At 43.3% G+C, this 27,982-nt stretch overlaps 2 protein-coding genes across 2 annotated transcripts in view; one reads left to right on the plus strand and one right to left on the minus strand.

Annotated features, from left to right (window-relative positions):
- The window catches only part of col2a1b (collagen, type II, alpha 1b), a 140,510-nt gene that overhangs the window by 16,878 nt on the left and 95,650 nt on the right, over positions 1 to 27,982 (plus strand). The window lies entirely within an intron of this gene.
- On the minus strand, positions 302 to 27,981 carry nckap1l (NCK associated protein 1 like). The gene is made up of 31 exons (XM_062545803.1): positions 27,841 to 27,981; positions 26,649 to 26,759; positions 24,964 to 25,056; positions 24,416 to 24,472; positions 21,223 to 21,365; positions 20,255 to 20,345; positions 18,302 to 18,439; positions 16,332 to 16,380; positions 15,817 to 15,973; positions 15,587 to 15,643; positions 15,041 to 15,137; positions 14,561 to 14,670; positions 13,516 to 13,648; positions 12,691 to 12,772; positions 12,509 to 12,567; positions 12,092 to 12,237; positions 11,598 to 11,730; positions 10,798 to 10,917; positions 10,168 to 10,307; positions 9,335 to 9,466; positions 7,898 to 8,116; positions 6,357 to 6,487; positions 4,780 to 4,877; positions 4,245 to 4,338; positions 3,995 to 4,077; positions 3,640 to 3,720; positions 2,808 to 2,901; positions 2,456 to 2,572; positions 1,652 to 1,761; positions 1,213 to 1,302; positions 302 to 495 (listed from the first exon to the last, which is right to left on the minus strand). Exons 1-31 carry the CDS (start codon positions 27,928 to 27,930, stop codon positions 379 to 381), a joined length of 3,372 nt encoding a protein of 1,123 aa, XP_062401787.1. The 5' UTR covers positions 27,931 to 27,981; the 3' UTR covers positions 302 to 378.

Raw genomic sequence — 27,982 nt, forward strand, 5'->3', positions numbered from 1 at the left:
AAAGTTTGAAGATATGTTAAGTTAAATATTTGTATAGAGTGTATACTTGAATAACTACAGTATGCTCTCATCACAAATATGAATGTATGCTGGGTATGGTTATAATAAGCAACAAAGCAAAGAAAAAAAACCCAATGTAGCTTCATTGCACCAGTCTGGAATGAAGCATGGAAACTGATATCTTGTTAGTTTGTTTGTCTTGGATACTGTATGTTCCTGAGAAGTTGGGGGTATTGAGCTTGGGGGTATTCAGATTCCCCCCAACACCAAATCAGCCCCCCCCCCTCCCCCAACGGCCCCAGTGCTCTGTGTGAGTCATAACCAAAGCCCAGGTGTTTTCATGCTGTTCTGGTGACTTGGGTTGGTTTGCGGAGTGGATCAGCCAACGGTATGAATGAAGGTCTTGTATACCTCTCTGTAGGCGTTGCGCAGGAGAACGTATGGGAAACAGCTCTCAAGCATGTCCTGAGTCAGGAACGGAGAACCCTCCACTATCTGCAAAGGATCAATTGGATTGAGCATAGATAGATGACACATAGATCTGCAGTACAGTATGTAATATGAGTTGAATTCAGCTGAAATGAGTTTATACTGTACTGTATACATACAGACACTTACATATAGATCTACTATATGTGATATGTTGCTGTGTTTGCACAGAGATTAAGTTAGCTTCTTTGCACTAAATAAATGCACCAGGGAACAATCTCGAGATTTCACTGAATTACATTTCATGTAAGATTATAGCTACAGTATGACCAGGTCATTGCTTTGGAAGGAGTAAGCTGGGCTCAACATGACTACCCTTACAGCTATGAATTGTGCCACATAATGCCAAACAAATAGGCTGTTGTGAGTATGGAATGAATTACTAGATATTAATATGTTGAAATTATGTTTTAGTTTTTGCTAAGTTGAAAGATGAACAGTCACAACAAACGTTCACATTCATTTCCATTTGTGTAGTGACAATTGCATGTGCTGAGGGCACAAATTAGGGGCAAATGGATTGATGTATCATAGATCGATAGATAAATAGATAGATATGTTATCATGACATTTCTGATGATACATTTACAAAAGAACAGAAAAAATAGATTGAAAGCAGAACTGATGATCAGATGCTTTGAAGTAGTTTGGTAAATACAGCAATGTGACTCATAGCAGTGTAAGATATCAGTATCAGTGTCAGTGTATGCCATGTGTGCCCACCAGGTGCAAGAGAATGTAGACAGAGTCTCTGTTCTTGTTCTCGGGCTTCTCCACACTCTGGCCCAGCTGCAGTAGAGTTGAAGACGCCACCTGCGGGGAACAGGGCACCCAGACATATTCACCTTAGCTAGTGGAACCATGACCATTCAAACCATTTTAGCATCTTAAAGGGCATTTACACTAAGCACGATAATGACAACTCTATCGTTTGCCCTGTCATTATCGTTATAGTTTATGTGTGAACGTCGTCATTCATATTAACAAGAGAGATATTTGTTTATAATTATCGGCGTAGTGATCGTTTATTGTGTGAACAGCCCTTTACAGGCCCTAATGTGAGTAAGGTTTTCATTAGGGGTTGTATTGTTGGTGTTCAAGGTGTAATTTCTTGTAAATAGCTGAGGTTAAGAGATGTTCTGAGTGGCAGGATGCCTCGCACCAAGAGGAACTCTTTCAGATGCTGCTGAATGTTGTCATTCTGGGCAGTGAACATGGCGGCGGACAGATGGTTGATGCCCACAGCCAGGCAGTGGATGTTGTTTTGATGTCCTGGGGGGGAAACCAAAGAAAGAGAAAATGAACAACAGAAAATGAAAGCACAGGGGAAGGTCATGCTATTTACAAGGGGCTACCCACACAAAAGGCTTCTCGACCATATTGTACTGGCACAATGTGACTTATTGTGAGGATACTCTGAGCTTTTTGTCTGATCACACATTATCAACGTGAATGTTATGAGCAATCATCTGTGTGCAAGCTGAGAATATTATGCAAACAGGACATGTTTTGCTTTCTTGGAGCCTAGCAGCCCATCCTTTGCTCTTCGTCAATGGAAAGTCCACAGGAAAAAATAACATGGAATAAATGCCATCCTCTGCAGCACTGCATATTTGGTATTTGTGGCTCCCTGAGTTTTTCTTACGGCTCTGAGCCAAGTATCTTGGATCAGCAGGCACAAGGCCAACACTAACTTCACGAAAGCACGTCAGCATTGGACATCTGTAAACAGAGCTTGGCGCGGGAACATGTCTAACATAAACTAAGGTCTATACATTTTAAGCGCCGAATTGGAAGTCCATCGGGTTATCATCAATAGGCATTGACTTTTTTTTTTTAGATAAGTCAATGTAAAAACTTTCTTTAACAGATGTGTTAATTTCAGTATTGCAATGATGGTGTTTAAAAAGAATAACTCGTCTGAGAATAGTTATGGTGGAGAATATTGTCTCTTTTGGAGTTTTACCTCCTTGCTCTCGACTGTAGAATGAGTTGGTGTCAAGAGCTAAGATGGGCAGTGACACTGCGATGAAGATCAGTAGCAGACTTGCCAGCTTGCATTCTTCTTCCTTGGATGAGTTGTCTGGGGAGAAATGTTTTTAAAATGCATTTATAATGCACTTATTTCAAAGGCAGAATACAAATATTATCAATAGATGTTATTTTTCTTTTAAGGGAGGCAAAGTGGGCTTAAATGAACACACAGAAGTTAGCTGTTTAATAGTTATTTTATATAGTTTGGCTCATTGAGAATATATGGCCATGTATTTTTTTTGTCAAAAAGCAAAGAGCAAAAGGTTTGACCAGAGAAGACATACCTGTTCGCATGCTAGCGATAGCGGCAACCAAGGTCGGGTCAATATTACATTGCAAGCCAGCTGCAGACGCCAGCTCATACACGCTGAGTGAGACCTGTGACCACATAACCCAGTAAATAACATGCAGCTGAGTTGAGCAAAAATGATGTGGGTTTGTGATAACGGCAGCAGCACATTTACTAGAACCTCGCGTAGATAGCCTAGATAACAAGCATATCGAGATGCAACACAATGCATATGACATTTAACGTTAGAGACTTAGAGGAAAACCACATTTACATGTAGCTATGATTGTCTTTCTGTGAGAAGTTGTTGTGTTGCCTTACCCACATCCTGGGACATTTACAAGATACAACATTTTGTGCACCTAACATGGCTTATGGAACATGACGAAGCTATGCCCATACCATGGAGCATATCTTACATAAAAAGGCAATCCACTGATCATTTACTCCTAATTCTTCTCTGGCTCATCGCATGGTTGGTGCAAACAGTTTTGCAACCCAGGCTGACTGTGACCAGTGCTGACATCATTAGGGTGACTTTGGATCTGCCCCATGGCTTGTTTGTCATCTCTAGAGTTAGAAGATGCAGTAAGGGGCTTTTTTTCCTTCCCTCCTCCTGTCTACAGCAGGACCACAGTCTGCCACAGACTGATACTGATCAGGCTGTCTGACTCAAATACACGGAAATGACTCGTCATTTCTCCTCTTTATGCTTGTCTATGGTTGACTTTCGTCAAACCAAAGACATGCTGAGAAGCGGTTTACCACAGTGATGCTACGTAAATGTTAAGAGTCCACATAGAGCCTGTCATGGTCATGCATTTTACCTTGATGTCAGTGTCCGGGTGCACAAAGTCCCGCAGAGATTGGATAGGTCCCATGAGAAAAGGGCAACGCCTGTGCATGACCTGCCGTGACATAAACAGAGTTCTCAGAGAGGCCAGTGAAGATCATAACCCTGTTAGATGGTCAGAAGAGATTTTTTTTTTTTCGTATTTTCAGACAGAGTGCATAGAGGAGTAAATTATCTGGTATCCGCAGTATCCTCCAGTGCAATTAATGGATGCTACGTTGACCAATGTTCACATAATAATTCTACCAGCTACTTCTGTATCTGTTTTTTTTTTTCGTTTTTTTTCGTTTTTATATTTTTTATCTAGAAATGATTGAGTGGTTACATACATCCTCCAGTGAGTTCTGGGCCATGGCTCTGAAAGACAGAATAACCCCGATGATCGTCATCCGTTTCAGGACGTTTTCACATCCTGCACCGCCAGGGGAACAGAGCAGAGGGACCACTTAAAAGACAGCACAGCAAGTCAGCTGGCGAAATGTGTGAGGTCGTGCTGTTTTCTCGCTTCGCTTGGGCACACTTGAGAGTTGTTCACTCCCGTTTCGCCCCCTAGCTGATTCAAGGCCCAGGCCAGCTTACCTGTTAGTCTCTTCTGAAGACTGGACATCTCTTCGGGTTTGTCGAATTTGGCTCTCATCTGTACGAGGATATCCATGTTCTCCATGACAAGTTTCTGATGAAATATAATGAAGCAGTTGAAGACAGATACTGTACACTGGCTCAGAGTTAATGGAAGCATTTTGTTTTCTGGTTGAATTACTGTACGAACAAAACATGGAATTGGCTGCCTACTGCAGCAATCTATCTTTTCACACAAGTCACAGAAGAGGATTGCAGTAATTATATAGCACAGGGCTTCTTGTATGTTGTTCACACAAGCAGAAAAGGTAGACTTGAAGCATAAAACTGCACTTTATGTATGCATTATGTATGTATTTGCCATTGTGTGGCTTGCTTTTGGGGAGCCTATTTGAAAAGGTGCCAGAGTGAATATACAGTATGCGTGCACTGGAGTGGTGCGGGTCACACTGGGTCACTTTAAGTCGTTCCTCTTTGGTGTACACTTGGGCTGCGATGATCGATTAATCAATTTATTGATTTATTGGGGTGTCACCTTGAGTTCAGCAACTTGTGAGGTGATGTGCCACATCAGGTTTTCGCTGAGAAACTTCAGCCCGTAGGGCCCCAGGAGTTCAGCCAGGGCTCGCATTTCTGCAAGAGAGCCCACCCACAGACACTATTAATCAGCTGCTATTTCACTTTCAGCACTTACTTACTACAAACCCAACAGGTGATTTCAGTCAAGGCGATGCGGCACACGGCGGTAGTTGCTTCATTCTCGGTGTGGCCAGGAGCGTGTTAACTGAACATGAAATGCAGTGTAATTTAGGAAATGAGACGGGCAGATTCAATGCGTGCCTGGTGTATAATGCATGGTTGTGTGAGCAACTTCCCACCACTAATGGGATTTCTGAAAGGTCTTTTTTTAAAAAAAAATATTTTTCTGTTCCTTTGTAATGAGCAAATGTTATTGCTCAAATGCAGTAAGTGGTCGTGCATGTGGGGGTGAAATATTATCTAATGGCTTAAGACAGAGATAGTGCGAGGGACTGACTGTATGCGTGTGTGTATGCTATATATATGTGTGTGTGTGTGTGTGTGTGTGTGTGTGTGTGTGTGTGTGTGTGTGTGTGTGTGTGTGTGTGTGTGTGTGTGTGTGTGTGTGTGTGTGTGTGTGTGTGTGTGTGTGTGTGTGTGTGAGTGAGTGAGTGAGTGAGTGTGTATTTTTCCCTCTGGCACAGACTGCTATAGAAGTTAGTGTAGCAGAGGCAGTCTGTGGGTGTTGACCTTTTTGCCAGTACAGTGGGCGAGTAGAATACAGCAATACGTAATGAGGAATTGGCCACATCTTCTTGGAAGAGGAAAATGAGGTGGTGGAGGAGGAGGAGGTAGGCAGGACCAGGGCAGGTAAGAAGAAAATACTTAATGCAGATGTGCAGCTGTGCTGTTGTAGAGGGGTGAAAGAAAATGGCCCTCGCTTTTGTGATTATGTTCGACCACATTTTCCCCAGTGGTAACACACTCCCCCAGGTGTGAACTGAGTTTATGAATAATGCTCAGTGATCGTGCTGAGATAGGGCTAACTCACTCTGCGCACATGCTGTACCGACTGAGCTTGTTCCTGGTCATGTATCATAGTCGCCGCGAGAGAAATAGTATTTAAATGTTAGACCTCAGCTGTTTATCTGTGATTAATGAGGTGGGCCTATAATTGATCCCCCGTGACTACACACATATGCCTTTACTACGCCTGCACTCGAAAATGTACAATAGCGGTCTCTATTCGGTCGCTTTGTGATACAGTATGTTTTCTCATGGAGCCATTCAGATCTAATGAGCTTTGAGTGAACAGGCCCTTTTGCTGGATAAGGTGTTTTGCTGATTGGGTGGAGCACTGGTTAAATGAGCTCCACAGTAATTGCCCCAGCTGTCGCCGTGTCAGTGTCCCCTCCCTGACTCGGATAGCTCATCTGATAGCGAAACTCTGAGAGCCGCTCGTTATCACATTTATTGCTTCATCATCATCAGGCCTCATTTTCTGCGTAAGCCTATTTGTACCATCGTGTGTTGCATGCAACAGCTTTGTTCATACTTTGGTGAGATGGTGGCGGTGAAGTCAATTTGCCTTACCACAGATGTCTGAGAACTGATCTGCACGGAAGCTTTGCTCAGTCTCGGTGGGCTGGTTGACAAAGCAATGCATTGTGGGGCAGTGCAGGATGAGCGCGCTGCTGGCTTGCCGTAGAAGGCTTTCCAGGTACCTGCAGAAGAGGATCAGAGAAAAATGTTGAGAAAAAGAGCAAAACAGAAGTAGCCTACTAGTCTTTCTCGCTGCTTTCGTTTATTTTCGTTGTTTGCTTTTGTTCCTTGAACAGTGCCTGTTTGTCTGGTGAGCATGTTGACTTGTGACATTTGCTCTCACTATTTCTCAATTTTCAAAATCAGTGAATATACAGCAAGGCCCTGCCTACTTCTTAACAAGCCTCTACGGAGAGGTTGTAATTTCCCCAAAGTGAGACAACAAAATATGAGGATCTTGGAAAAAACGTCATTGTGTAAAAGGCTCATGGTTGCCTGATAGTAAAACTACAGCAAACTTGTACATGTCATGGTCTACTGCAAAACATTCAGTTATTAATTGATATGATAAATGTAGATCTTAGTTTCGTTTGACAAAAAAAGCTGTATCACTGCCCCCAAAACTAATTTGGGGTCCTGTCAGTTTGTTGCTCTTAACATAGATTTTGCTTTGTTAAGCACTCATGAGCCTACTTTTTTTGTTTCAAGGCTTGCTTGGTTTGGGCAAGGCTATATTAACTTGTGCCATCACCAGTTCACATGGGTGTATATTTCTCACCTATGTTATCCTGTGTTAACTGTGGTTATAATTAAAATACCTTTTTATAAGTCGCTGTTCTCTGGCAGATAGCAATGGTGCACTGGTACATGTAAACAGTGTATTTTCATTCAGTGTTTTATTGCTGTTGGGTTTTTCTTAGTTCACACTATGGATTGTGAGGACAATGCTGAAGTGAACATTCATTAGACTTTATGTCCCTGTTTTTTTTCGGCGAGATCCATCATGTTGTCTGATTTTACAAACCAGGGGCGGAGGCAGAGCGGAGTCCTGTTAAGGCAGGTTGAATATTCAAGAAATATTATTTGTGGCACAGCTGGCTACAGCGCCCGTATCACACTTGGATTTGAGTACAACCCGGATTATCTGTCTCTCCCACTCATTTTCTGTCCGTCTCTTCACTGTCTTGTCCAAATTAAGGACAAAAAGCCCAAAAATATGCTAAAAAAAATACATATAATAGCACCTTTGCTATGAATACACTGGCTTCCATCACACTTAGTCTAATTTTCCCCATGTGAATCAATAGGTAATCCATACTCTAATGAATACTTTTCTTTAAAGGCATCCGATGTAGAGTAGTTTGGAGTATTTTTGGAGTATTGGCAACTCTAGAGCTCCTATGACTATGCTAGGTGAACGATTCCGCTATTACAAATTTGTTTACCATCAAATTGGCGTTGAAGCTGTTATATTAAGGTAAAAAAAAAACCCTTGCATAGTGCTTTAATTCCCACTATGGATTTCATGTTTGGGGGTTCAGATATCACAGTAGAGAGTTGGAAGGTAAACTATTTTTTCGATGCTACTGTACCAGTTGGTGTAGAGCGTGGTGATGGTCTGGCTCCCGCGCGAGTCCAGAGGCTGGGTCTGCTGCAGCAGGACGCTCTTCACCAGGCGCGTCACGTCCAGGTGAACGTAGCGGCTCAGCGTCTGCAGGCTGGTGGTGTAGGCCCGCACGGCGGACAGCAGGTCCGAGGGCCGCGAGATCTCCTGGGTGGTCTGGTTGTAATTGGCCATTTGCACGATGATCCTGCAAAATGGCACGGCATAGGCATGGGTTGTGGCACGGGGAACCGGTGAACCGTGGCCACACCCTGGCAGGCACGCTCGCTTCAGGGGATTGCTAAACAAGCGCACGTTCGTTCTCTCTCTTTTTGTCTTTGTGTGTCTGTGTGTGTGTGTGTGTGTGTGTGTGTGTGTGTGTTTTGTGTTTATAAATGTGGCCAAGGCAGCAGTAATTGCACACAAGCCCCCTCTCCCAGCTCCTACAGTACATCCTAAGCCTGCGGGCAACTGGAATGGGATGATCTGATTTCACAAAGGTCAGGACACTGAATTGATCTGATGTGTGGTGCCCACAGTGTACGTATGTACTTGCAGCTCTGGAATAATAGAGTTTATTGTTTTGTGCTGTTTTGCCCTCTCCTGGAATGAAGAAGGAGTTATTCCTTTGCCTCCAATACCTATTAAATTCTCTCTCCCCCACTAGCTGGAATAAAACTACTGGGCTACGTTTATTTTATGCAGACAAGACAAGCTCTGTGGAGCAGGTGTGTGTGTGTGTGTGTATCTGCGTGTGTGTGTGCTGGGTCACTAGATTAGCTCTAATGGTAATTGAAATCTAAAATGAGGCGCATCAAGCCAGAGAGTTAAGTGTGGAAACTCGCGGGAAAGCTCCCTGAACCGTCTCTAATAGTCGAGGTCTTTAAATGGAGCTCTGTGCTGCATCTGTGCACAGTGAGGCTTTCCAGACTCCATTTAAGACAGCTGGGATTCAGTACGTTTGAGCACTTTTGCCAAAAGAATGTTATTATTTTGTAGTTGATCAAGTTTATCAAAGCATCTGAATGAGTCTGACTGTGGCATATGTCTAATATACATGACTGAGTTGTCTAACATTAGAATATGTTAATCTTGGGGTGAGCTGAGGCACAACTGGTTACAGCGCCCGTACCATATTCAGGTCTACGTGGCCCTGGTTCGAGTCCAACTTGGGTCATTTCCCAAACGCACCCCATCACTCTCTCCACTGTTCTGAGGTGCATGGTTGCTAACTACGACGCATCTTCTGTGGTAGCGCTTCTGTGGTCATTAATAAATATGCTCTTATTTTTTCATTTCACACATTTAAAAATGTTATATGTGACAATATGAAGCTGAGTGTATGTGCATGCGTAACTCAAATCTATGGACTCACATTTGCTATCACTCCCCCCCAACCCACCCTAAAAAAGAATGTTATTCGTACTTGCTAAGTCTGATGTCAAGCTGGGATATCAGGAACTCAGCAGGAACGATCATGTGGTTGAAGACTATGAAGTCAGAGTAGTGGGCGAAGGCTGTGCAGAGCTCTGATAAGGTCAGATGCATCTTATCCATACTGAGAAATAAGAGAGGGGGTGGAAAGAGTAATTTACATTATTCACATATTCGGTTATACAGTATGCACTATTCTTCAGAATACAATATTTTGTTTTGTTAGTTTTCTTTAGTCCTTTCAGTCCTATCTTTAAGATGACTAACATGGGTTTACCTCTGACACATAAACTATTGTTCATTGAGTGCGTTTACATGCACAAAGAAAACCATTACTGGCAATGATCGGGTAACTGGAATAAACCATTTAAGATGTATACATGTCTCGAAGAAATCAGATTATTAACTGAAGCCTATTTGTGCTAAACGGATTTTGTATAAACCAATAACGGCAGGAAATTGATAATGAATATCGGTTTATACCATTTGCATGAGCTTGAATTACCAGATAATTACAAAAACCCGATAATAATCAGTTTGTTAGTGTGCATGTGAACACGCTCACTGTTCTGTCTTATGTATTGCCAGTCGAGGACCGAGCACAGCAGTAGAAATAACGACCTACTGGGTGTCTTACTATCCATCACCTTGGCATTAATAATCATGAGTGAAGGTGACCCCTACTGTCAGCTTTTACATAAAGCCAATGGCAGTGCCCGTGGCTGGCCCCTGACGCTACTGGGGACCGGGGTTTACCTGCGGGTTAAGCGGGAGAGAGGAGAGACAGATAGCGGCCATTTGCATATGCTCGCTGCTGTGGCTTACTTGGTCACAAGACCCCTGTCCTTCCTATGACTCTCTGTGCCAGGCTTGTCTTTGGGCACCTCGCCCTTCTTGGGCATGGGCTTCTTCAGCTTCTTATTACGGGCTTTGCTGATAGTCTCCGCACAGTGCTTTGGCAGAAGCTGGTGGAGGGGAAAATAAGAAGAGGATAATTGTCACAGTCTGGCTCGGCACTGACAGACTGTAAAATTGATTGCTGTGTTAGTTGTCTGCATATGTGCAGGATTCCTGTCAAGGCACTTTTAAGTCTTTATATAAATGATAAATTTTTTTGTGAAAAAATCAGAGACGTAAGTGCTTATAAGGCTCGACTTTCCACAAGATATTTCCATATTTTCAGTAGCATAATTTACATGTCATATCTACCCCATAAGAATTCATCCCATTGTTAAGACAGATCTACATTCTGTGCACAACGTGAAACACTGGCCCTGTGACTTGATGGCCTTATTAGGCAGGCGTTTTTCGATTCCCTTCACATTTCTATTTCATTCCTGATTTTAATGCCTCTTTGTTTTAATGAATAGGATTGGATTTCCGTGGCTTAGTCCGTAGGCCAGAGTAAATTGGTTTCCGGACTCCCCCCCGGGGGGGGTTTGGGGACTAATTCACCTGGTCGTTGAGGTTGCACTGCTCGGCGCAGATTTCCAGGACGACCGTGCTGGTCTGTTTGGCAATCTCCTCCAGGAAGGTTACGCACAGTTTTAGGCTCCTGCTCTCGATCGCGTCCGCCTAGATGCCAGACAGAGGACGGAGGGTAAAAAAAATGAAAGAAACTTATTTAACCCCCACTGGTGCTACGCGACATGTTGTTCCAATTATGGCTCTGGTTCAAAGTCAGGTCACGTTTAATCTCTGGAGCCATACATTTTGGGGGCGAGGAGTCCGCCTCGACACAGTGCAGCTCAGTTACAGCTGTCGCAGCTTCTGCCATTTTGTGTTTGTGACTATTTTGCATTTTATGGCATTATGAGACAGAAATCAAAGTTAAATTAAGGCCAGATGGTGCTGGCTGGTGAATGTGTGTTTGAATGTATGAAGAGTTGATTCCAAAATGCTATATCTCCATTTTAAAAAACAGTAATAAATCATGTTATGTCATGTGATACGATTGCAGTATTGCAGAGTACAGAGAAATAAAATAACAATAGCTTAATTACAGCTGCACTGAAAATGTCTGGAAAACAAAATGTCAAAAAAATATTTATGACAATTCTTGCATGTACAGTGTGTGCGTGCGCACACGTGTGTGTGTAGATAATTGTGTAGTTCTCTGTACATTGTGTGGATGTGTGTGGATGTAGATAACTGTGTAGTTCTCTGTACATTGTGTGTGTTTGTGTGTGTGTGTGTGTGTGTGTGTGTGTGTGTGTGTGTGTGCATGCTCAGCAGGAGCACTGCTCTCCACTGACCTCCTCTGGGCACATGGGGTGTGTGCTCTGGCTGAAGTGCGAGCAGAGGAGAGGGAAGGCCATGAGGTACCTCTGCATGGGCACGGCCTCACTGCTCTGGTAGAACATCTTCTCATACACCCGCGGGTAGAAGCTGCAGACAGGAGAGACAAAGCAACAGCACAGAGTGTCAGACCTTTACGCCACAATGCAGCTGAGGCAGGAGAGGCACATTTAAACTAACAATGGACAGCAAAAACGATAAAGAACCTATAACAATACAACTAAAGAAGAGCTATCTGATTTTATTGATCTCAGGTGAGAATTTCATACAAGTCAGCACAATGATGTGTTATGTGGAAACATTAAATGAACAAAAGCTTTTTTGTGCGTGAAGGCAGCTCTTGGATTTGATTGGTCTCATGTGTTTGCGGCAGTGGATTGTCCACGCTGGCCAAACCAGGGGGGGGGGGGTGGTAGAGCTCTAAAGAATTCCAGCTGCCATGGCGACCTACCAGAGGATGGACAGCTCTGCCGTCTCCTGCAGGAGGCCGTCCATGTCGTCCATCACTCTGGTGTGGAACTGCGTCATGTTCATGATCTTGGCCAGGTCCGGTGATTCTTTCAGAGACAGAGGGGCTTTGACCACACTGGTGTACGCCTGCATACATTAAACACAGCATGAGGTAGAGCAGTACTCATGGGCAATGAGATTATGAGGGAAAACACTGTATTTTTTTACTTTTTCAACAGAATATTTTCTTTTATATGCTCTGAATCCACTATGTGATGTAATATTTGTAACAACTCTTCCTTATTTTAAATTGAATTGTAGAGACATGCACACTAAGAAATATTAATAGCACATAAGTCAGCATCTTATTCTATGAATTGTCTCTGAACAAATCTAATTCTGAAGAACTGTCCCACACCTGTAAGCGCAGCCAGTCCATTCTGAGAGCTCTGAAATCAAACTCTTCTCCATTCTCCACTGTTGAGACAGTAGATGGCAGAATGAGTGTTTGTGTGACTCAGCATTTTATAATTTTTGTGTGGAAAGATGAGTCATGCTGCAGGTGTGACATACGAACACTCCAAACACAACAGAGCTCACCTTGCTTGACATTGAGCCCTGACAAAGCAGACACAAACGATGACATCAGCACGGACTCCTCTTCTGGACAGACATAAAGACTCTAGGGATACAGTAGTATTTAGTCAGTCAAATAATATTTCATGTAAGTAAATAGCGAATAGTAATATTTCACTAAGTAAATCAGTCAATAGCTATATTTCATTCAATGCATAAGTGGTATTTGTTCTGTTTTTATTTCCGTTTTTGTTCACATCAGTAACAGCAAAGCTCTTTTGTTTACGGTGTATACAGTGGAACAACATGCAGATTGGCCCCACTGTGACCTCATGCAACCAAGCGTCCATAGCCAATAGCCTGTGTCCAGCGTGAGAGAGGGGGAAAAAAAGCCCAAACAAAGGCAGAAATAAATAATGAAACAGAGTAACAGATGAGGCCCAGTTCATTACAAGTTAGGCACAGATGAGGGCGAGGCTGCCCACATCGTTATAATCCTCGGAGAGTTGTTTGTTGAGTTGCATAAGAACATCTACACCGGTGCCGTCCCAAATCCGCTGTGTGTGCAGTACATGTGGATTGTCTGAATATGTACGTAGGCAAAGAACACTTGCACACTGCATTTTGAGAAGGTTGCATAACTGCTGTGTTAGTACTAAGTCAGCGGGCTTTATAATCACATCTGTTTAAGGGATGTTAAAAAAGTGGGTGTGCTGTTAATTCACGATGCTATGCTTTCTTTTATTTGGCTAAATAGTTATGCTGAAATATGCAAGCCTTTGATTGGCTAAATGTTTAAGCTTAGTGTTGGATTTAGGTTATGGATAGGGATTCTGGCTATTCCATTACCTGAATGGTGTCATTGATCACCAGTGCATCAAACTGGCACAAGTAGAGGAGATGATAACGATCTATGATCGCCTTATGCTGTTGCAGGAGAGTCTGCAGTCTCTCCATGTGGAACAGGAGCTCTGCCATATGCCTAATAAACAGACACACACACACACACACACACACACACACACACATGTGCACGTACACAAAGTCACTGACATTCTAACAGTATTGTGGTTCAGTAAATTACTCATTCAGTAAATGTGAATATCAAAGTATAGCAACCAAGGGATTTTGTTGCATTTGATCCATCAGTGTGACTGCTGGGGGGGTGTCTGTGATCTCAGCATCAAAGGCAACGACTGCAGATTTATGCACTACCAAACCATTTATCGATGGTCAGCCGGTTTTATAAGGCAATCTGGGGCATATGCTAAATGGGGTACTCTTATGCAGCACAACACAATTTTACAATGACATATCTGCTGTCAACATGGTCTGCAGCTAAGTTTAAACATGACTTTCTCTTTGCATAAGAGTGACATGACACTATCATGAACGTGTCATGAACATTATGAACAAGTCATAAATGTTAATGACATAATGTTTGTCATTAAGTGTCATTCATTTTTTGACAAGTAAGGGTTAGGATTATGGCAGTGTCATGTCACTTTTATGTAGATGCTTTCAAGTAAGGTATTACTGAAATATTTTAGCATTTATATGCCCACAGATGGATAATGTCGATTGCAAAATTCACTTTAAAGTTAAATTAATGGAAAATGGCACACTGTCCAAAATCTACAGTGTAATAGGAGTGACATGTCCGTAGCAGCCAGCTGTGAAACAGAACTAGCTTAGGCCCCTATTCATTCATGCTACTCGTTAATCGGCACTGGCTGTTGCCACAGAACAACAAAACGAAAACACCAGCATCTCTTTTTCTCTCTCATTCCTGAGCGCGTGATTGGCGACAGATTGCATTCCTGCCTGTCAGTAATGTGGGAAATGTGGAAACAGCGTGGCATTCAGGTTCATGGTACATCTATTTAAAACTCACGAGTCCACGTAGTCTTCGGGGGTCTTGGTTTTTGGGACGTTCTCACTGTGCCTAACCAGCCAGAGGACTTCGTCACGGGAGAATGACAGGGCCATGAATACAAACAGTGCCTGTGGGAGAGATAAGAGCGAGCGCGCATTTGATGGATGAATGAACTTCGCCATGGATACCGACAAAGTGTTTTGAAATCAGGCAACATTAAAGTACTTATTAATGCAGACGGACAGCTTTATTGTGACTTTAAAAAGCATTTTCCAGCGTCCTGAAGATTAGAAATGCTACTAGATATTAATACGCCCTTCTGAAATATGGCGGTTAATCTTCCTGAGTGGTAATCTCCTTTGGAGCTAGACCAGAGGTGAACGCCATCTTCCTATTAGGACATCCTCCTCACCAGAACCGTCCATCTTGGACAGCCAGGGAAGGGAGGGATTTTGAGGCAAATACCAGATGGAGAGGACGGACCAGAGGAGTACTCACCTTTGGGCCCAGCAGCCTGGGCTCATCTTCCAGCACTTTGCACAGCTCCTTCAGCGCACCCCTCAGAAAGTGTCTTTTCTCTCGGTGTATAGCTCCACTGCAAGCCAATCACAAAGTGCTTTCAGACCAGGATAAGCTTTCAGAGGTCAAGCAAGCCCACCTTTCACTGCATGAATGGATCTTTGGATCGCACAGCTAGCCATCTCTCTAATTTTCACACATTCACCCTAAAACAGCCAGGGGCCACTCAGGAGAGGGATGCGGCTGCTGCGTATCCAATAGGCTAGACCAGGCAAACCAGTTTTATTTATCAGCTCATTTCATGCACGAAAGCATTTCAGTGTACTTTTACACCATCAGAAACAGAGAAGCAACAAATGATAAGTAAAAAAGATAAAAGACAATATACAATTTTAAAAAATCAGTCAAGCAAATGCAGCTGCGGAAATAATATAATGAGATAAAATACAGTAAAATAGAATAAAAAGACTCATTAAAAGTCATAAAAATACATAAATAAAAGGGGGTTTGTGTGAGTGCACTCACCAGTTGGCTATGGCGTTCTCCCGGCACTCTTTGATGTCAGCCACCCTCTTGCTGTATCTGAATGAGACAGAAAATGGATCGATTAGTGGGAATTGCTTCACCAAGACTCTCCTGCGGGAGTGGGTCAGCACAGAAACATGGAACTTGTAGTTTCCCCCCAATATCCTGTAGCCCAAGTACACACCTTGTTTTGTGCGAACACTGTAGCCCTTTTGAACGTGTCGCCTTACCCTTTCAGGCCGTCAAAGAAGTCCTCTGTGAACTTGTGGATGTTGATGGTCTCGTCCCTGACGAGCGTGAGCACCAGGCCGCTGCGGAGGCCCATCTTCCACAGCTCCTGCGAGGCCTGGTTGGTGTTCAGGCTGCTGTGGCACAGCAGGAAGCCCACTGCCAGCGGGAGGACATCACATCACACAAGTTACGACAACGTTTCATCACGTCTCCTTCACACAGCAAATTATGCTTTTCATCAAAATGACACAGTAAGTTAGACTTCCATCTAAATTCCACAGTCAGTTAGAGTTTTTGTTTTTTTAATCAAAGTTACAAAGTAAATTACACTTTTTAATCATATCAATTTCATACCATTATTCTACGTTGCAGGAAGTCTAGATATAAATGACTGTCAGTGCGTAGTTGTCTCTGTCCCTCCCAAGCTACTGAATACGAGTACTAATGGATAACTTCAGAGTAGACATGATGTCCATCCTGTCTTACTGTAGAACTGTTACTTCTTCATACTCACAGATGATCCAGCGCTCCATCACTTCTAAGGACAGATACTCACAGGCCATCTGCGGAGAAAGGTAAACATGGTTTTATTCAGCCTTTAGCCATAACCCACAGTATGCGTAGCTGCAGCATCTGCATGTCTGGGTCTAGCTCTGTGAATAGTAGATGCACAAAATAGATTTGCGCACGTGAATAGATTGCAAAAATCAGTATCTGCAGCCACTTACTGTAATTTAATTAGCTGCGGCTTATACATTGATTTTGCTTTTCCAGCTATGAGGTTAATACATGGGGGCAGTTAATATGATATTAGTGTGGTTTTGTTTCTTTTAGCTTCCATAAAACACTGTCCTGCGGCTTATACACAATGCAGCCAATACACCGGAAATTACAGTACAATAGGCACTTTTGTGCCACAAAGAGCATCGCTGATATGAGCATATCTCTATTAAGTTTTCACTTGAATATTAGAGGCTGCAGTTGTACAGGCTACACCACCAGTGCACTACTCTGAATAGTTTATGCAAATGAGATGTGAGGTGATTTCGAAGAGCATCTGGTTGGAGCCTCTATGCTGAGGGCAGTTCATCTTCTCAGGGAGAGCTCTGGAAGAGATGTCTTCATCTCGTCTCAACCAAAGGTCAATGTCAGTCACTCTGTAAATGTCCGCCTCTACTTGATGGCTGTCACAAGCGTTGTCATGGTGTGGCGTCTGACTGACAGCTTGCTTAGCCACAGTGCTCAGTGCATAGTTAGTATGCTGATGAGCATGAAGAATATGCAGATGTCATTAAGCTCTCACAGAAGCATGTACCGGAATACAGATGACCAGCAGAAATGGTTTTAGAGCTGAACATGTTTTAACGTTGTTTAGCTGCTTGAGAAATGGTTTTAAATGACATTTAAAGTTTTCGACGTTCATAATGGCAGTTTATGAGTGATGTTTTCCGAGATTCTTCATGTGAAAGGACAGCAATAGTCTCAAGGTATAATTTTGTGTGTGTGTCTGTGTGTGCACTTGGGAATGTACGCACAGGTGGTTACTGAGCAGACTGAGCGTGCACTGAATTCCTGCACACATCTTCTGTGTGCGTACCTTGTTGTCCCCCCCCCCCCCCCCCCCCCCCCCTCTATTCCCTCCCCACTCAGGAGACAGCCAGAGGGCATGTGGGAACACAATAGGCACTTCAAAGCATTTAGAGGATGCCTTTGAAGCATGCTGGCCCCGTTGGCACAGTGTGGTGCGGGGCTTGTCGCGGGAGTGGTGGTATGGAAGGGTATGTGATGCAAGATGCTGGAGCCAGAATGATGGGGTGTGTTTGTTTGTTTTTCTGTGTGTGTGTGTGTGTGTGTGTGTGTGTGTGTGTGTGTGTATTTGGGGATGTGTGGTCGCACAGTGTCACAGGAGGCTGGGGCAAGCATGGTGGCAAGAGCGGTGTGTGTGTGTTGCCTGTGGAGCATCGTGGTAAGAGCAGTGTGTGTGTGTGTGTGTGTGTTGTGTGTGTGTGTGTGTTTGAATGTGGTGATAGCCACCATATCACAGGAGATCAGGGCAAACAGGGTGGCGAGCAGAGTGTGTGTATGCGCGCGTCTGTTTGGGGGAGGGCGGCGGTACCCACCGTGTGTGTGTGTGTGGTACCCACCGTATCACAGGAGGACGGGGAGAGCATGGTGGCAGGAGTGGTGTGTGTGTGTGTGTGTGTGTGTGTGTGTGGTGGTACCCACCGTATCACAGGAGGCCGGGGAGAGCATGGTGGCAGGAGTGGTGTGTGTGTGTGTGTGTGTGTGTGTGTGTGTGTGTGTGTGTGTGTGTGTGTGTGTGGTGGTACCCACCGTATCACAGGAGGCCGGGGAGAGCATGGTGGCAGGAGTGGTGTGTGTGTGTGTGTGTGTGTGTGTGGTGGTACCCACCGTATCACAGGAGGCTGGTGAGAGCATGGTGGCAGGAGTGGTGTGTGTGTGTGTGTGTGTGCTGGTACCCACCGTATCACAGGAGGCTGGTGAGAGCATGGTGGCAGGGCTGTTGAGCAGGCTGAGGAGCTGGGCACCGCGCCACTGCTCCGCCTGCAGGTTCCTGCGCGGGAACACCAGCTGCAGCGAGAGCAGCGCCTCCGTCACCGCCTGCCAAAACACACACACACGCACACACACACACACACACACACACACACACACACACACACACACAGTGTAGCAGCAGTAGTGCCGTAGTGGCGTGGCCAATCAGTTGATCTGGGTTTGATTACTCTGACCTGGCTGCTGTTGAGAGTCGATGAACCTTTGGATAAAAGCATGTGGTGAAAATCGTTCACTTTCTTTACCTTAAATGCCTTTGGCTGGCATACTTTTATGCCGCTCATCTGATCCATTGTGTGCCACTCAGTTGGCACCAGAACAGTTGGCACCACTGAATTCTAATACCCATCACAGTTCAGGGTGTTTGAATGTTTACTGACTGACTGCCTCCACTGACATCAGCACCAAACCCATGGGGCATGATATTCATTAGATTTAATAACAAGTAATGCTGTCTTAATGTCAACTACTGTTAGGGAAATGTCACAGAGCTCAGAGCTATTGAACTCGTTGAACTCGTTGAATGCATGAGGTGATGAAAGATTATATTATTTTATAAACGCAGTGCTCTGCTCGGAGCCTCATTAGGGTGATGTCATTTCATCTTAAGTGCGAAGGAGACTGCGAGCGAATTTTATTACTCCTTGGAGCCTTGGAGCTTACATAAATGTCCATCCATCTTACATGAGCACCGAAGCCGTGCTGAAGTTTGAAGGAAATCATCAAACTCGTTGTTGTTTAATTCACATACGCATGTGAATTGTTATTCTCATGATGCAAGTTGCTTTGGATAAAAGTGACCTGACCTGACCTGACTGAAACGTCGGTGCATCAATAAATTGGTTGCACCGTTGACCAAGCAGTATTGTGCTTTTAGTTTCTTTCTTTCTTTTTTTGTGTTGCACTTTTCTTTTCTCCCTCTCTTAAAGGCACTCTAAGCGATACTGGGTAATGTCACTTCTGTTGACATTCAAACAAAACACAGCACTAACTCGCTACTCCCTCCCCCTCCCTCCCCCTCCCTCCCATGCAATTGAAACCTTCCTAAACGCACATCTTGTCGGTGCTGCAACAGTTTGTTATGGTTTTATGGCCCAAGTTGGCCCAGGCTCTTTTTGTTGCATGGATATAATCTGTATCTGTTTTACCCAGTGGATGTAAAACAGCTTAATACGAGTGTTTGTACGGGCAGTAGTAAGTTACAGCTTTGTAACATCAGTATCGTAGGCAAACTCAATGTTAGCTCACACAACAGAAGCCAATCTACAGCATTTAATGGTCTTAATGTTTTCATCGGGGACCGGCATCTGTTTGTTTGTTTGTTTGTCTGTTTGTTAGCAAGATAACTCAAAAAGTAATGGCTGGATTTCGATGAAATTTTCAGGGAAGGTCAGACATGACCCAAGGAAGAAGATTACATTTTGGGAATGATCCGTAACACCGTCGGGATTCGTTTATGTGTTTCGCTTAGTGGTGTAATGGCAGGTATGACCACGTGGTGGCGATCGGAATAGTTTAGGTTCAAATGTATGACAACCGAGGAAGAACAATACAGGCGGAGGTCTGCGCTCTCTGAGTGCTTTTCTGGTTTTGTTTAGGTAACACCTTCTTGTACATCTTGTTGTTGTGAAATTCACATTTGCTTATATCACGGTCCATTTGTTTTCTTATCTCCTCTTGATGCTAACTACTTTCTCATTAAGTAACTTTCTCAACCAAGTAACCACTGTATCTTCCTTTAGTATACCAGTAAACTGGCCGTTGGTACCCAAATGTGTCATGGTCACCCAAACTCTATAACCATGATGCATTATTTACGCTGGGGAGAATGGCTTGTTCGTCTGTGCTTGGTTTGCTCACCTTGGTATGAGGGCCAAACTCCTCAGTGAGTTTTTTCATTGGGTGATCGTACTCCACAAGCATCTGTCCAAGGCGAGGGTAGGCAGGATCGCTGCAAGACAGGTCAGTTCACGGTATTAACTGTGCATCTTAATGCAAAGCAAAACATCCCACGATTGCAACAAGCAAAGCATCACCACACATCTATTAAGTTTAGAACCCATGTCATAATGATGGTTATGCAGTTTTTCACTTTATTAAATCAGATATGGTTTGCTACTCTATGGCAGCTGCGCAATGAGCTGGATATGCCAAAGGGACACCCCGGAGTTTCGTTTGAAAAGGTTAGCTGGAAACTGCTGACGTCCCAACCAATTACACCTCAATTAGTTTTGCGGGGTGTTTTTGGCGGTGGGGGGTGCTATGCGCAATCATGGGCAATCATGGCTAATGACTAAGGAGAGCAGCTGCCATTTTGACTCATGTTCTCCGAATGGATTGGCTCTTATCACGCCACATCAGTTGCTAGGCAGCCACCGCCATCAGTGTCAGTGGCCTGACGTGGTGGATCAGTCACTACCACTGTGCCAACTCTGATCTCAATCACTCAAGCAGTGTAAGAGCTGTGACTGACTGTGTGTGAGCTTATGTCCGTTGCATTATTTAGTGAGGTGAATGGATGTTAGACATGAGTTTGCTGTACTTTGGTCATACAAAGAAATGTGGATGGGGAAATGTGTGTGAGTGTGTGTGTGAGAGAGAGAGAGAGTGAGAGAGAGAGAACAAGAGAACAACCGAATAGGGAAAGGGAAAAAAGGAAGAAAGAGTATGATTGTTTGCATTTGTACTTCCCGTGTGCAAGGGCCTGCTGACAGTCATGCTAGTCCTGGACGGGTTAAAGCTATTCTGAATGGACATCTCACCACTCTGTCCTTCTGATTCTTGATAAGGATAGGCAGCGTATTATACGGTTTGCCGCATGTGATTACCTGCTTCCATTGGACATCTCATGGGCACAGTTATACATGCCCACTAGGGCCTTCTTGTCATCAATGCGAGAAAGCACCAGAATGACTGAGGCGTAGGTCACCACCAGGTCCATGTAGTTCTTTGTGAAGTCAAAGTTCACTACCTGAAACATGTAAAAAACAAATGCACTATATCGCAAACCAACTTGTCCTACAACATTGAAGAATATACACATTGTTTTTATTTACTGACAGTTTTTACAATGCATTCCATTTGTGTCAGTCAGAGGCTAGAAATCAGATCCTGGTTCTTGTTTTGATTTAACGGTGTAGTCAGAGTACTGTATCCCTCTCAGATCATTTCTTAGCTTTGAGTAGTTATGGTTTGTCATCATTTGACCTACAATGAATATCTCAAAACCTCCTTTGGTTGGTAGATACAATATACAGAGGTGGGCACAAATACATCAAAAACTATTTTGTTACAAAATACAAATACTGGCGTAGAAAATGTAACAAAATAAAATACAAATTACGGATGTGAAAAATGTATTTAATTAAAATACAAGTAATTAGCAATTAGAAAATACAAAAATACCCCCACAATAATCATGGTATACCAACTTTTAAAATAAACTACAAGAAATACTAGTTTTTTATTGGCGGACAGAGGCCTAAATTCTTTACTTTGGGCTGAAGTAGCCTGGTCCTACCATACTCTCGTACATTCATAATGTACAGAGAGTCTGGACACTTTCCATTGCCAAGCATGAATTTCCTTGAATGCGGATACTCTGCCCAGAGCCTCTCAGATCTGCCATAAGCAATCGATAAACGTTTGGTCGTGAGGTGACATGCTCAAACTAGCGACCTCAACGTCATCATTCTCAGCTACTCCCTCTGTTCGCTGATTGGACCTGCACATTTTTGTTTTGAGAAAACCTGTGAATATACCGCAGACCCAGACTACGTAGTGGAGTGAAATGAAAACTGAACGGAAGTACGTAGGAAGGCGGAGCCAGGCTACCCATGAAGTAGATCTAGTAAAAAATGTAATCAGCATCCTATATCAATATAAACGATGATTGAACTGACAACAAGCAGGCTTTGCAACAGTGGAATCAACTCTGACGAAGCAAACTACCCACCATCATTTTCCGTATTCAATGAAAGTAGTACAACAGATTGAACAGGTTAGCGTTTTTAAATTGAAATGCATTTCCCTTTTTGTGCTATAAATGCAAATAAATGCATGACGACGTCATACTCAATTCTTGTCAGAATATGAGTCTGAAACTGCTCCATTCAGCTGCGATTATGGGGCGTGATTCAACCGATACAGGGCGGGGGGGATAGCTCTGCACTCATTGGATAGACCAAACCAAACAGAACAAGTTATTGGCTGTCAGTATCTATCTTGTACAACCTCTAAGACAACAAAATATGTAGCAGGGAAGGCTATGTGAAAAACATCCTCCTTCGTTTTTAAAAATAATTCCTTCAAACTTTAGCCTATGCGATGAACAGCTGGGGAAGTGTGTTGTTAACAGAACGAGCAGACATTTTTAAACAAACGGGAACGACATCACTCACCCATGCTGTTTTAACTTGGTGAAAGTGAAACTGAAGTTTTCCCACATATCCACGTTGGTCTAAGTGTTCAGAAATAGTTGTGTGAATCCGTGATAAAACCTCCATTTCAAAACCTCCATTTCAATAGCTAAGCTAAACGAAAGGCCAAACTGCATGAACAAATTATGCATTCATAGCCATAGCGTTCCTGTTGCAATCACCCAACTCGTCGAACGAGGACGCATGCAGCCGTGAACGTCAGTGCTGTTGATCTGTCAATCATCACGTAAAGCCCGCCCTGACAATGTGATTGGTCCGAACAGATCTGTATCTCGAATAGTTGCAGCCGAACGGAACAGTGCCAGACCGAAGTTCCCTGCAGAAAAAGAATGTAGGCGGGACTAAACTTCGGTCTGGCATCCAGGCTAATAAATGCATGCCTTTTGCCTTCATACATGACTGGCAACACGGGGGACAGATAAAGTAACATCCTGTAAGGTGTCTCAATATACAGAATTAATTAACTGGAAGGTGAAAACTTGAGACTGTTTCGCATTGGGGAGGTTTTTGCCTCAGTCTCCTCCATTATTTCTGCAGATCAGGACACCTTGGTTGATACCTTACATAAATCCTCATGTCATGGGGTTCATGTCCTAAAGATTCTGACCTTTGGCTCCCAGACTATGAAAAGCATAGCATATTGTTGTCATGGTTATACTAGGTAAAAGGCTATATTTAACTGTGTGATGATTTTTTGGCTAATTTGAGGGGGGAAATGATGAGATTTTTGTTAAGTATTTGAGTATTTTAAATACTCTAAATACAACCCCTCAAAGTATTTTGTTACAAAGTACATTTGATTTTTTCCAATCCTGCAAAATACAAATTACAAAATACACTAAAGTAATTAAATACGTATTTAAAATACATATAATTGAAATACTGCCCATGTCTGACAATATATAGTACAGTCACATTCTTTCGCTAGCATTAGGCAGACTATCTTTGCCCTGTTTTTGCCAGGGTCATCGAATATACCCCAAAACAATTTACTGACAGGAAAATGTTATGAATGTACTGCCTAATAGGTTTGGACATTTTGATTTAGCCAGCCAAATCTCTGTTCAGATAGATTGTGTGTGCATATTCTGATCCTGATCTTTGGTCCAACAAAATCATTGCGGCATAGTTTGAGTGTAGTGTAGGTTGAGAGGGTTTCACTTAGTCAACACCTCAGCAATCTAGGTGTGCATTGCTGTTTATCCCTTTACTTCCTTAATTTAATTCACTTCGATGTGGTTTGGGTCAACGCTCACTGTCATTGCCCCATAGCACAGTATGAATCCAGTAAAAAAGACCCAGACCAGACCACCACGGTGAGTGCGGTGGATGTGGGTTTGGCAGACCCAAGCTATTTAGCCCTGGTTCTTTTCTAAATCACGGAAAGTTTAAAGTTGTAGACCACTTTCAGCTCTGAATATAGTTCCCTTGGCTAGAATCTAACCAAGTCATCCATGGACAGAATAAAAGAGAAACATTCTGAAAGACCCGTATTCAAATCTAAAGCAGTTAGAGCCACACATTAAAGCTCAAGGCATTAACATCAACAGGTCAATATTTCAGGTCTTTGAGTATTACTTACAATATTGAAGAAGCACTGGCATGCATCTATTGTATTCAGCAATTCATACACATGGTCCTAAAACAGTTAAGAAAGATATGAATACAATATCACAAAGAATGGTGGTACATGCATGGTATTGTAGATCAACCGTACTTATGAGTCATTGCATGAATAGAAGCCAATTACTGCAATTGTCACTTCACAGCATGAGTCATATTGAGGCTTTCAAATGACCAGCAACTACTTTGTAAAAAAAAGAATAATAAGTAGCAGACAACAGTGACAACTGTGTCCTTTTGCTTTCTCTCATTAGCAGCATCATTACAGCTTGACAGTTTATAATTCCTCATCTCCTTCATTCTCCGTAACAACATCTCACTCAGAGAGAGCGTGTGAATGGCCCTCGCTGATACGAAACGGCTCTTTTTGTTTCATTGGAACTGACAGTGCCCTTTAGTGCTAAATGAATCTTCGGGAGACACTGACAACGATGACCGGAGTACGGATTTGATGAATGGTCATGTGAAAAGATCACGACGCTGGTGATGGTGATTAAAGAGCCTCACCCTGAACTCCAAGATGTCGATGAAGGACTCGTAGTAGCTCCTCAGCCCCTCCAGCACGGCCGTCTTCTGCTTCTGAATGCTGCTCAGCTGTTGCTGCAGAGACCATGATCAGATAGCAATCAATGAGCATTAGTTAAGCAGTAGTTAAGTACTTATTAATTATTGCCAATTACTGTTAATTGCTATTAGCCATGGTTAGGCTATTAATCATTGTTTAGTCAAAATAGTATACCTATAGTTGGATTGAAACTTCACGAGAGCAGAATAAACTCACTAATGTTCTCTCAAAGTATATTTGATTTTGTAAGTGTAAAGAAAGTATAAAGAGGACTGTTTCTGCAGTCAGTGCAGTGGAGCTTATAATTATTCTGGTTGCTGCCATGATCCTGTGAGAAGAAAGTCGATTGAAGTTGTTTTTGTGTCCAATGACAGTAGCTTGTGCTGCATTGGGTAAATGATTTATACAAACGTCTCCTACTGTAGCTAAGAAGCATTTAGTTCATGCACTGACAGCGCAAACAGTTGTATTGTATATCCTTTCTGTTCACTCCACATTTTAAATTACTTTTGTTTATCTGTAAGGACCCTCTCCACCATATCACAGATGTTTAATGATATTTTGAGCGTTGTCAAAGGCGATTTATTTTGACGTACAGTAGCTCCCTTGCCCCCTATATATTATTTTAATATATGAATATATTGTTGTAAATGCATACTCCGGATGTACTCAAAACTACTCCAATTAATGCTGTTTGGTCCCCAACAAAAGCTTGCACTTGATATCATCCAAAAATATACCACCTTATACACTTGATCTTAGACCAGAGTTGTCCTTTAAGAATATGTATGAAGGTTCATTAAAATATATTGTGTTGGTGGAGTAGCAGTACGTGGACTTCCAAGTCTAATGCCAGAAAGTCATGGGTTCGATACAAAGGACTGCCCTCTTATGCCCCTGAGCACTTAATGGACTTTGCCGGTAATTAGTTCCCTGTAAGTCACTCTGTTAACAGCATCAGCTAAATTCTTAAATAAATAAATTAAGAGAAAGGTGATGTGCTTGCCACTGCAGTATACAGTATGTGGTGACGCTTCATCTGTTTTGCAGTTTAGAATGCAGTTATTTATAGTGCATTTGAATTATTTATTTTTCAAAGGCATGCATGTGTGCGCTCGTGAAGCTCCCCTTGGAACCGTTGTGGGTTTTTTTATTTCCTTATTTTACATGTCACTCAGAAAGCTCACAGTGCCCTCACACACACACACACACACACACACACACTCACACACACTCACACACACACACACACACACACACACACACACACACACACACACACTCTCACACACACACGCACACGCACACGCACACACACACACAAACACACACACACACACACACACACACACACACACACACACAATCACCACCACCACTACCACACACACACACACACACCTTACCCCATTCACAGGTACACAATGTGCAACAAGAACCTGTGTCAGTGTGCAACAAACTGACTTGAATGACATTTGCAGACAGTACGCCGTGAACCGAGCATGGCGTCTGGAACAAGCCCTTTCCAAACAGCCACACTTCAAAGGAGCTCAGGCCCACAGGACTGGGGCTGTATGACATGCATGACAAGTACAAGTGCACGACTCGCATCCCGAGCAGTACTCACGCTGCTTCCCCTGAAGTCGATGTTGGGGAATTTTTTGTTGATGTATTTTATCGCAGGCTCCATGGCCTTGTCTGCCAGAAAGGAAGGCCTGAGTTTGGGATCCGTACATGTCTGAGGGGAAGGAGAGAGAACAAGCACCATCAGACAGAGTGGGAGTGACAAACTGGCAAGTGTGCAAGACAGCTTGCAGCATGTCATGTTGTGGTGACAGTCGGTTCTGGCATTTTTTGATATGTTATGCATGCAGTCCGTGACATTTGTATTCAGTATGGTAATTGTGGAATTTCACATTCAAATTCGATTGTAGTCTACCTCTCAAAAGCTTATCCCAGTACTCGTCGGACACACACACACACGCCCCCGCGCGCACACACACACACACACACACACACACACACACACTCAGGTACACTCAGGTCATTGTAATACTCTGTACACAGAGCATTTAAACCCAACCCCAGACAGCTCTCACATTAACGGCATGTTTCAGAAGCTATTCATGTGTCAGGCTGACGGAACGGCCTTACTTCCTGTGTGTACTTCCTCTTTCACTTACTCTGTGGCTTCAGACAGCTAAAACAAACTTTGGCATGATGCTTTTTTTTTTTTTCGCAACAGCATTTGGGAACACAGAAATGAGATACAACACCATTGTCAGCAACCCACAACCCTACCTACAAACACTCATCATATCTCATAGAACACATTTAATTTGAAAACACAATTTGTCTCACACTGAGATACACAATACATCCTTGAATATCCTTCATTAATTGTTTATCCAATTCATCTATGACACATGTATTGTGTTGTATGTTTTTTTTATGCTGTATATAACAACAAGCAGCATTTTGATTCTGGTCGGTGCTGTTGTACGAAACCACTTGATGTCAGTGGAGGCAGCCATGACATTCCAGCTTCATGAAGTCAATTAGAAGCTCTCCTCTTAAGCATGTCTAATAACCTTTTCTTAATTAATGTTTTAATGTCCTGAATATATTGTTCTGTTAGTGTGGTCCCTCATTAGAAATGTTACTATTCATTAGCAGCTGAACAATCTCAGCCCCTCGGGCCCAGCACACACACAGGGCTCGGCAGGTTCCTGATTTTCAGAGCGTTCAGAGAAAAGAAGGTAGCGGTCTCCTCCCCATGTAGGAAGACGATCTCCCCCCAACCTCCAGCGCTCGCTTACCTTCTTGATGTAGTTCAGTCGCAGCAGCACCCCGCGGCCCCTGTCGTTCAGGACGGTCAGCTTCTCGGCCAGCTTGTGCTGGTACGCCATGTTGCCGTTTGGGTGCGTCGAGGTCCCCAGGGATCTCCTCTGAAGCGTTGGT

This window comes from Sardina pilchardus, chromosome 9 (genome assembly GCF_963854185.1).
Source record: "Sardina pilchardus chromosome 9, fSarPil1.1, whole genome shotgun sequence".
Lineage (NCBI taxonomy): Eukaryota > Metazoa > Chordata > Actinopteri > Clupeiformes > Clupeidae > Sardina > Sardina pilchardus.